Source organism: Trichosurus vulpecula, chromosome 3, assembly GCF_011100635.1.
Source record: "Trichosurus vulpecula isolate mTriVul1 chromosome 3, mTriVul1.pri, whole genome shotgun sequence".
NCBI classification, from domain to species: domain Eukaryota; kingdom Metazoa; phylum Chordata; class Mammalia; order Diprotodontia; family Phalangeridae; genus Trichosurus; species Trichosurus vulpecula.
Window position 1 is genome coordinate 384,505,556 of NC_050575.1, and position 11,371 is coordinate 384,516,926.

The 11,371-nt window shown below is 41.7% G+C and overlaps 1 protein-coding gene across 2 annotated transcripts in view; it reads left to right on the top strand.

Moving 5' to 3' along the window:
• The window catches only part of IRF8 (interferon regulatory factor 8), a 35,599-nt gene extending 26,926 nt beyond the window's left edge, over positions 1 to 8,673 (top strand). Inside the window, exons 5-9 of one of the 2 annotated variants that reach the window (XM_036748376.1) lie at positions 767 to 872; positions 1,907 to 1,954; positions 4,096 to 4,482; positions 7,119 to 7,234; positions 7,400 to 7,576. In XM_036748376.1, the coding sequence (XP_036604271.1) occupies positions 767 to 872; positions 1,907 to 1,954; positions 4,096 to 4,482; positions 7,119 to 7,234; positions 7,400 to 7,576 (834 nt within the window). Of the gene's footprint in view, positions 1 to 766; positions 873 to 1,906; positions 1,955 to 4,095; positions 4,483 to 7,118; positions 7,235 to 7,399 lie in introns of both variants that reach the window. The other variant, XM_036748377.1, reaches the window with a different exon arrangement.
• The last annotated feature ends 2,698 nt before the right edge of the window (positions 8,674 to 11,371 follow it).

Here is an 11,371-nt window from a genome sequence, read left to right on the forward strand (position 1 = left end):
TTCAGCCTTTGCACTGGCTGTTCCATATGGAACACTGGAATATACTCCCTCCTTACCTCTAATTCATAGAGCTCTTCTCTTCTTTTAAGATTCAGATCAGTTACCATCTTCTGTATGGTGCCTTTCCTGATCCCTTCAACTGTTTACCCTTTAGCCTTTTTATTGTTCAGTCATTCTCCATTGTGTCTGACTCTTTGTGACCTCTTTTGGGGTTTTCTTGGCAAAGATATGGGAGTGGTTTGCCTTTTCCTTCTCTAGCGCATTTTACAGATGAAGAAACTGAGGCAAACAGTGTAAAGTGATTTGTCCGGAATCACACAGCTAGTAAGTGTCTGAAGACAGATTTGAACTTGGGTCTTCCTGATTCCAAGCCCAGCACTCTATCCACTGCGCCACCTAGCTGCCCCTTACCCTTTAACTATTTTGTATACATTTGTATTTATTCTTTTTATTTTTATGCTATCTATATTGTTATGCACACTTGTTGTCTTCCCCATTAGAATTGAAGTTCTTTGTGAGCAGGGATTATTTCATATTTGTACTTGTATTCTGGTGTTGGTTATAGTGCTTGGTATATAGTAGGTGCTTAATAAATACTTGTTGCTTGATATCTCAGAAGTGGAGAAAAATGTTCCTCTCGAAAACCAACTGCTAAACATGAATAAAGACATTAATTATCAAAGTCTTCACTGAGTTATAAACTGAAAGCTAAATCGTGGTACTTCCCTTCCTCTCTCCCCCACTTCCACTCTACTATGTTGGGCAGCCCTTGGTAGATGAATACCTTGGCATAATCAAAAGGAGTCCTTCACCCCAGGAGGCCTGTAGGAGCCAACCAATTCCAGACTGGTGGATACAGCAATCTAGCACAGGTGAGAAATAATATTTGTTGTATTTGCTACAAGATAGTGGCCCTCAACTTTTTTTGCTCTGCAAAACCTTCTTAACGACAACCATTGAAAAAAAAATTGGTGACCCCCCCAGGGTAATTTACTATACTACTTATAATATTCTTTATCATTACTGCTTAAGGTGCTATTGAAGAATTTTTAGTGCAAATCCTTTAGAGCATCAGAATAAACCAATAAATGGGAACCGGTGCTATAGGAGATGGTCTTTTGCTCTCCACAGCATTCCAGAGAATGTTCTCTAACTTCCTGCCACCATTTGCTATTATACTAGGAGAAAGCATTAAAGGAGATTCTGCTCATACCCTGCTGATGGGTCTGCTTGAGCTATCAGGTGGCAGCCCTTCCCCCCTGAATGTGAGAGTGAATATTTAGCTCCCCCTTCCCCTATTTTTTTAGGCAAGAGCCAGGTTTGAAAGTTTGGTATGCAATTCCCAAAAGGATGCTGACAGGGTGTCAGGTAGACATGTGGATGTCTGGGGTGGGCTGAGGAAGGGTAGAGAACCACTCTACCTCTTCAGTATAATGACCTATAAAGAAAATCCTTCCATCAGTCTTAAAGAATAATTTCTACTGAGTTGCATATTGGGGAAAATATGTGGACAATGGAAAAGGTAGTTTCTGAATTCTTGAATGCAGGGGATGAGGTCATGGGGATAGACAGGTGATGGGATTAAGAACAGCTGAACAATCAGGTCCTTCAAGGATTTGCCAAGATACTTGAGCATATCTAAAGAATCCCTCCCCACTGGACAGAGGAAGTATAAACCCCTACTCTGGTCTGGGTGAGACTTTGGTTTTCTGCTCTTATGAAACCATGAGTCTATGTCATGGTTGGGAGGAACACTCAGAATTCAGCGGAAGTCTGTACAGTGGCCTAATGATCATGCTATGTATAAATTTTAAAGAAAACTGTTTTTTTTTGTGGGGGAGGGAAGAATGTGTTGCCTGAACCTATCTTGTATGGCTCTAAATTTATTTTTTTCTTCTTCTAATAGCCATACCCTTGATGACTGGGTACCCTGCTTATGAGTCTCCACATTCAGGTAAAGTAGAAGATGGGCTGATTGTATTAGCTAACATATCACAGAGTGCCCTATTAAAGCTCTTCTCTTATACTTCTTCTTGGCCCAGTATTGACTGAAAATACTCCAAGGCTGTTCCCAAGGAATGTGTGTGTGTGTGTTTTTTTTTTTGACCTTTCAATCTGGAAAAGGCTTTCAGTATGAGCCTACTGTTGCTTAGACCATGATCAACCATGAGTAGAAAGTCTAGAACCTTATACCTCTTTCCCCATACATGGTTGTATGGAAGTCCCTAATTCCTATGGGCCTCTCCATGAGTTAACAAAACAATGTTGAAAAAAAGTCTGGAAAGCAGGTTAAGTTCCTTAGAGAAAAATGACTTAGAGCAAGAGGGTCTGTGAATATAGATAGACAAAAAATTACATCTTTATTTCAATAACCTCTAATTGAAATTGAGCATTTTCTTCAATTATGATGAAAAACAAACAACAAAACTTCTTTTGAGAAGGGGTCCAGAGGCTTCTCCAAAGGGATCCATGACACCCAAAAGGTGTCCTGGACTAGAGGCTAGTTAATATTGATTTCTCTACTCTCAGTTTTCTTTGATCATGCTTTGGGTGCCTCTATGAGTTGTTCATTCTTTTCAGTTGGGTCTGACTTTTTATGACTCCATTTGGGGTTTTCTTGGCAAAGATACTGAAGTGGTTTGACATTTCCCTCTCCAGCTCATTTTATAGATGAGGAAATGGAGGCAAAAAGGGTGGAGTGACTTGACCAGTTTGGAGTTCATGGCTCCGCCCTCCAATCAGAGACATTTCCAAGGCAATCTTGTTCAACTCTCTCCTTTGAGAGGAAACTGAAGGAATGGGGTGGGGGGAGGTAGTTTTGCATTGAACTGTGCACAAACTGTTATCAAGTCCTCTGTATGATCATTGATGGCCATCTGTGAGTTGCATCAAGTTGGATCAATGCAGAGCTAATTGATTTATATGGTTAGTTGGTCAAAAAGCATTTTATTAGGCAGTTTATGTGCCATTAGGTGCAACGTCATCAGCATCGTGTTCAAACCAGCTAAGCTAATGGACTCCCAATTTTCCTTCTTACAGTCAGCTGACATTATCTTCTTCAGGGACATGAAAACTGCTTTGTATCATGTGGCTTTTTAAGAAGCTGCCCACAGCCTAGAGAGATGAACCAAATAGTATGTGTATAGTCCTAGAAAGGGACTCAAAAAATCAGTTACACATGTCTACGATTAGGGAGGTATGGCTAGACAACAATTTGTATGGAAAAAAATCTGGAGGTTTGGGTGGAACATTAATAATGTTTACATTATTAATAGAAGTATCATTAATTCTATTAGTAATTATAACAATTTGTGTGGAAAAAGATCTGGAGGTTTGAGTGGAACATTAATAATGTTTATATTATTATTAATAGAATTGTTAATTCTATTAATAATGATGACAATTTATGTGGAAAAAAGATCTGGAGGTTTGAGTGGAACATTAATAATGTTTATATTATTATTAATATAATTAACATAAATTCTATTAATAATAAATTAATTAATTAATAATTAAGAATAATGTAAAATTAATAATATTAGTCAGTATGACATGGCAATAAAAAGAGCTAAGGTCATCCTAGGCTTCACTAAAAGAACCCTAATACACAGAGTGCTAGTTCTAGAATATCATTTTCAGTTCTGGATTCCCTATGTTAGGAAGGATATTAACAAACTAGGGCAGCTAGATCATGCAGTGGATAGAGCACTAGGCTTGGAATCAGGAAGACTCATCTTCAAACATGCAAATTTTAACCATTTATCAATTTTGCCGGGGCTCCAGAGATGCATGATAAGGGGAAAAGACCACTTCCTTCCCCTAGCCAGTCCCCCAAACTGGATTTGGAATTAGAGAACTTGAGACTGAAATGCTTGTTCTCTCTGATCTAGGTCAAGTTCCTCAATCTTTTTGGGCCTCAGTTCCCTCATTTGTCAAATTAGCAGTTTGTACTGTTCAGGTGTGGGTTGGATTAGATAGCCTCTCAAGACCCTTCTAATCATAAAGCTGAGCACCTTGGGTCTCTACGGTCCTTGCTAACTCCAGCTCTCTAGGCTATCTATAGGCTTATGGTCCTTGTTTCTCCCTTTTCCACAGCTTACTCCCAGATGATGATAAGCTTTTATTATGGAGGCAAACTAGTGGGCCATACCACCACCACTTACCCTGAGGGCTGCCGGATCTCCCTGAGCCTGCCGCCTCAGAACCTAGAGAAGATGTATGGCCCTGAAAGCTTGGAGCATATTCGCTTCCCACCGGCAGACATCATCCAAAATGACCGTCAGAAGCAGGTCACCAAGAAACTGTTTGGCCACTTGGAGCGAGGAGTCCTTTTACACAGCAACAAAAATGGTGTCTTCATCAAGAGATTGTGCCAAGGGAGAGTCTTCTGCAGTGGGAACTCCATGATGTTTAAGGACAGGCCCAACAAATTGGAACGGGATGAAGTGGTCAAGATTTTTGACACAAACCAGTTTTTCAGGGGTGTGTATAAGGCTTAGTTTAACTTAGTTTAACTTCCTTTAACTTGAAATAGTGTCTCCATCTTGTACCGTTTAAACTTTAAGTGCCGAGTGGTGTAGAGCTATGGAGTAGGGTCATAGGGAGATACAGACAGATGGGAGAACTGGTTCCAGCACACATTTCCTTAGGGCTTACAAAGCACTTTCCTCCCAGTTCCCCCATGAGGTGAGTAATGCAAGTATCATTCAGCAAGTTAACAAGCATTTATTAAGTACCTACTGTGTGCCACTGTGCTAAATGCTTGGGTTTCAAAGAGGGAGATATGACCAACCCAGGGTCACATAACAAGTAAGCTGTTCTTTCTATTACACTATACTCTCTTTTGGTACAACCACTACCAGGCTCCGCACAGTCTTTCACATCTGTTATCTTATTGGACCTTCTCAAGGATCCCGTGAGATAGACGGGGTAGATGTTTTTAATCCCCATTTTACGGCTGAGGAAAAGGAGGCCAAGAAAGGAGAGAAGTGACTTGCTGATCACAAGTGGCAGAGATGGGACTTGAACCTAGATCTGTTTTTCAGTCTTTTCAGTCATGTCCTACTCTTTGTGACCCCATTTGGGGTTTTTGGAAAAGACGTGGAGTGGTTTGCCATTTCCTTTTCTAGCTCATTGTACAGATGAAGAAACTGAGGCAAACAGGGTTAAATGGCTTTGCCCAGATCATACCGCTAGTAAATGTTTGAGGCCTGATTTGAACTCTGGTCCTTCTGACTCCAGGCCTGTCACTCTATCCACTGTGCCACCTAGCACTTAGGTTTTCCCACTCCTAATTTGATATGCATTCCACTACATGATGCCTTTCTCCTGCGACATTCATCATGGCCCTTTGAGTAGGAACCCTTCCTGTGGTTGGATCTGAAAGCTGAGACTTCACATTGTGTGTCCAAGATTCCATCCAAGTAAATCTTTTTTGACCTACCATGCCCTTAATTGACATGCTGAATGCTGTAAGGAATGTCAAGAAATACAAGAGATTTAATGAGAAAGTGGTTCTTGCCCTCTTGGAGCTTGCAGTCTTTTGGGAGAATATTAGACCATACACATAACTTTGAAAAAAAAGTGCCTATGCTATAAGATAGCTGAGTGCCAGATGAGAGTTATGGAAAGAATGTTGGGCTTGGAATCAGGTGCCCTGGGCTCACTTTCTGACTCCCAGCCTTACCAGCTATACAACCTTGAGTAAGGTCATAAGCACTTCTTTTCTCTTAGACTCAGTTTCCTCATCTGTAATATTTCTGCTCCAGATCTGTGATTTCTTCAGTGTGGTCATCTTCCTTTTGAGAGCACTTTTTCCTACCAATGCAAATTTGCAACTGTTTGGTAACTTATGTTATGAAAGAGCTGCCTGAGACACTGAGAAGCCGTGGGCATGGGGCTGTGTGTCAAAGGTGCACTTGAACCCATCTTGTTCTGACTCCATGGCTCTGTCTCTAGCTCTTCTCCCTCTCCATCTGTAATATGGTGCTAATGAAACTTATACTGCTTACCTTACAGGGCTGTTCATGGGGAAGGTGCTTTGTTAAAGCATAAAGGGCCATAGAAGTATGAATTATTATAAGGAATTCAATGTGTACTGTGGGTCATTCAGGAAGGCTTCTATAGAAGAGGCGAGATTTGAGCTGGGCATTGAAGGATGGATAAGATTGAAATAGGCAGAGTAGAAGGGGAAGGGAATGCTCAATATCACTGAGTGGGAGAGCTCAAGGCTTGTTTGGGGGCTTTACTGGAGCAAGTCTACAAGCATTTATTGAGTGCCTACCGTATGCTAGGCACAGGGTTTTTTATTTTTAGTTTTTTAGGGGAATAGTTGGGGATAAGGCTGGAAGGTTTCCATAGGTTTCCCTATGACTTGAAACATTCAGGGTCATTGTACTGTTGTTTTCTTCTCAGTTAGACCCATAACTAGGAATTCTAGCCCCTGGACAAATTTAGTTTGTGGGAGAAAAGGGGGAAACAAAGACCCTCCCAGGATACCCCATGGTGAGCTAGTGCCACCATCACTGCTGGTCCCAGAGCTAATTCTGGTGCCCTTCATGGTATAGATCCTCAGGATAGACCAAATGCTGGGAATCTACCCTGGTCAGATGCTGTTGTACCAAGGTGGCAGTTAAAGTGGAGGGAGGGAGACTAGGTGATGATTGTGCCATTAACAAGATTTGTGGAGAGTGGAGTTGTGGTCTGGGGCTATTGAGAGCGAGGATATGCTTCTTTCTGTGGCTGTGGAAGTCATCTGTACCTCCTGATCTTCTGTCACCACTTACATGGGAAAGATGTGGTCTCCCTCCCCTTTAGATATTAGTGCCCTGGGCCACGCCCCAGGTGCCCCATGCTAGTTAAGACTCTATGCTCCCCCTTCTTAGAAGTTGAAAAGGAGAGCCTGTTTTGTGACCCATGAGCAGCAACAGTGATGACTTAAATTCATGCTTGCTGATCTGAGGATGCCAGCGATATGACTGGCCTTGATTTATAAAGAACCTGAATTTTATGAGATTTTGGATCAATCGCAGTATTGACCTCAGAGGTGGGGCAGGAGGCAGGGAGGACTCACCCTGCTTGCCCTTGACTTGAAATGTCCCTTTTTGCTTTTTTGACAGAACTGCAGCAGTTTTACAACAACCAAAGTCAGCTTCCTGACAGCCAAGTGATGCTATGCTTTGGAGAAGAGTTCCCCGACATGGCTCCATTGCGCTCCAAACTCATCCTCGTTCAGGTGAGGAACAGTCCATCCTTAGCTAAGCGTGCTTTGGACTTCTATGATGAATGTATGTTCTGACCAAATGAGTTAACGTATGTAAAGCACTTCGCAAACTTTAAAATGCTCCATAAATTCTGGCCGTTACTTTTAACTTAACCTCTAATTCCTTGCTAACTCCAGGTGGAGCAGCTCTATGTACGGCAGCTGAGGGAGGAGGCCAGAAAAAACTGCAGCAATGCTCTCATGCTCCAGCCTCCAGAGGATATAGGCCAGCCTGATCAGGTCTTCAGATTCCAGGATATCTGTGGACCCCATCAAAGGCCCTTTTTTAGGGAAAATCAGCAGATAACTGTCTAGAGAACCCTTGTGCCTTTCTCTCATCCCACTGGGCCCAACCTCTCACTCCATTTTCCATTGTTGTAGTATTAATAATACTGTTCTAGGGATCTTTTTTGGAGGCAGGAGGGTTCTGTGGGAAATTCATCTGGGGGGAACTATTCTGATCAGGTCCTTTATAAACCAAGGGTCTTGAAAAGGTGAAGTTTGAAAGAGAAGTGGGGTCACCTCTCTAACCATTCATTGACGTATTTTGGTAACTGGGACAGGCCTGTCCCGATTTATAGATATTGTAAAGTGAATCTACTATTTTCTGCATTTGGTTTGATTGTCATTTGCACTGATTTTTTTTTCTACCGTCCACATCTTGAGATTACTGGTATTTCCAGTGTTTGGGCATTGACGTACAAATATTCGTGGTCGGTAGCCTACATAGTTCAATGAACAGAGCAAAGCACTTGGTCAGGAAGACCTGAATTAAAACCCTGCCTCAGATACTAACTATGTGACCCTGGGTGGGGACTTGACCTTCCTCAGCCTGTTTCCTAGTCAAATGGGGCTCCTATAGCACCTACCTCATGTGTTGTGAGGTTCGCAGGAGATAATGTAGAAAGTTGTTTGTGAGCTATGTAGACGCTTGTGTTTAAGCTCTTTATTATTACCAGTGAATAGCTGAGGAAGACACTTGGGTGAATGTCAGCCACGTCTTCATCCTTTTATTTCAGTTTCATTCAAGAAACAAGCCTTCATGAAGTGCCTCTTAGGGGTAAGGCACTGGCACTGGGCTCTGGGAATACCAAAACATTCTAATATACAGTCCAAACAGCTCCTGCCTTCAAGGGGTTTACATTCTCCATTAGTTAAAACCATAGACTCGCAGCTGCCCACGCTGCTTTCTGGATTGAAGTGCCTTATTATTTTTAAAGCATTTTTATAGGGATTTTAGATTTTTCAGACACTAGCCCTGCCATGACAAAAGATTGTTGGAACTTCAGTAGAAAGTGGGTCTGACCCGGCATGAAGTGACATGGATTCTAATGTCGGCTCTTGGCTTTGCTCTTAACCAGCTGCCTGCCGTTAGACAACTTACTTCCCTTCATTTTTTTTTAAGAGGGAAGGCAGGGCAATTGGGGTTAAGTGACTTGCCCAAGGTCACACAGCCAGTAAGTGTGTCAAGTGTCTGAGGCTGGATCTGAACTCAGGTCCTCCTGACTTCAGGGCCGGTTCTCTACTCACTGTACCACCTAGCTGACCCTTCCCTTCATTTCTATGTCTCTAAAATGAAAGCCCTGGTGAGTGAGAAGATATTTGAAGGATCCTTTGAACTTTCCCATTCTGTGCACTAAGGACCCCATCCAGCTCCAAAAGATTCTCTCTAACCTTGTTGTTCATAGATTTAGAGTTTAAAGGGATCTTTCTGGACATCTGTTCTAATCCTCCCTTCTCACGGATGAAGAGACTCAGGGCCAGGGAGGTTAAATAACTTGCCTGAGGTCACATGGGTAAAGGTGGCACCATAGTGGATAGAGTGCCAGGCTTGAAGTCAGGAAGATCTGAGTTCAAATCCAGCCTCAGATACTTACTAGCTGTGCGACCCTGGGCAAGTCACTTAACCTTATTTGCCTCAGTTTCCTCATTTGTTAAATGAGCCGGAGAAGGAAATGGCAAACCACTCTAGTATCTCTGCCACATCAAATGGGGTCATAGAGAGTCAGATACAAATCAAATGACGCAGCAACAGTATTGATGTCTGTCCTCTGCTTCCAAATCCTGCACCACCCTCCACTGCTGTTCTTTGGTCTAAGGCCTTCCCAGTCCTAACATTCTATGTTCCAAAGTCCCCTTCAACTCTTGATATCCTGGGATTCTGTTTTTAAGAACATATTGATTGGACCTTCCCAGCCAGTCAGCAGCATTCACTGGTCACACAGTATGCCTGGGTCAGTAAACCTTCTTGTTCCAGAGTCCAAGATAGATTCACTTTATAACAAATTCTATTCTGTAGCAAATAGGGGCCTAATTCAAAGATGGTCACTCCCATCTTAATGAATCCAGTTTGAAGTCAACATCCCAGTTCTCATCGAAGAGGTTATAATCTAATTAGAGAAGGAAAAAAATATACACATGAGTCAGAAAGAACATGAGATTTAGAGTCAGGAAATCTTGGTTTAAATCTTGGCCCTGCTTTGTACTTATCATGTAATTTCAGAGAAATCACTTCCCTTTTCCTTCATTTCTAGGGTCCCTCCTAGTTCTAAATTCTGTAATTCTAAGAAGTAATTCTAGGGCCTACTATCCTATTGTTCAGCACTGGGGAGATTGGTGCTTTCATTCTGTCAATACGAAATCATCCACACTCCCCTTGCCCTAACTACATTAGAAACAGGGCAGAGGGGATTCATTCTGACTCCTTCTCTACCATCTTCACTTCGGTTCTGAGTGAAGGGGTAGGACAGGGCTGGTGAGGTGCACACTGCCTTTCTCTGACATTCTCAACACTTTTTTATTCTCATTGCCTTGTCTGGTTTTAAAAACTAGGAACAGATCCCATGGGATACATATGTGTATATAAACATTTGTATGTGTTTAAATAATAGATATAAAAACACACACTTGTATCAGCAAGGTTATTCACAGATGATAGGTGAATTGAAGCTATTATTGGGTGGTCATGGTAAGCATTGTGGGGAGGCTTTGATTTCAATTTGAATAACCAAAGAGAAATAATTCACTTTTTTTCTACTGGCATATTTTATGGGAGTGATGGGAAAATATTCTGTGGCTTAAGGAACAAGGGTAGGACATATGTTTCTGTATGTATATGTATATAAAGGAATATACCATTAGCAAAGGCTTTGTAACTCTTGAAAATTAGATTTTAACATTAAAAAAATCAAGCCTATTTTAAAAGTCTGATGTAAAGTAATAGGTTCTAATCTGTGTTCTTTTCAGCTAAAAAAAATGAATGTCAAAATGTACATCTTTAATGTGCTAAATGAATATTTATTTTTATGTCCATTTCACAAGTAGCTTGTTAGCTTGGTTCCCTCTTCCCCTCACTCTGGCCTTGCAAATAAAATGTTATGTTTTGTATTGGTTTGGTCTCTTATCTTTTTTTGTTGATTATTTTAAAAAAATGTAATTTCTACCACATTCTGGGGACTCTGTAGATTAAATTAAAAAACAAAACCCCAAACCTGCCAATCTCTAAACCCATATTAATAAGGGTTAAAAACAATCCTTCTATCCACCTCCTCACACAGAGGGAGAGTAAAAGGAGAAAGACTGGAGTTAGAAGAGTTGTCTTCAAGCCCCCAACCCCTCTACTTACCAGCTGTGGAACTTTCTTTTTTTGTGGGGATGGGGTTTGAGTCATTTATTTATCTTCTGCATACCAAAAATGGGGAGGAAACAGAAATGAAGTAAAGCCAGCTTTGTAGAATAGAACTGGGATAATAATATTCGCATTTGCAACCTCACTGGGTTGTTGATTAAATTCTCTCCCTTTCTCTCTCCCTCCCCTTCTCTCTCTCTCCTCTTCTCTCTCCCTGTCTCTCCTCGTCCCTCCTTTTTCCTTCTCTGTTTCCCTTTCTCTCCCTCTGTTTGTTTCTCTCCTTTTCTCCCTCTGTTTTGTTCTCTCTCTGTCGCTGTCTCTCTCTCTCTCTCTCTCTCTCTCTCTCTCCCCCCTCTGTCTGTCTGTCTGTCTGTCCCTCTCCCTCCATATATACACTCACATACATCTATAGCTACATTTAACCAGCTTTTGAGGCAGATCTCTGCAGGCAGGGAGAAGCATTCTGTATCCTGGCTATTGGG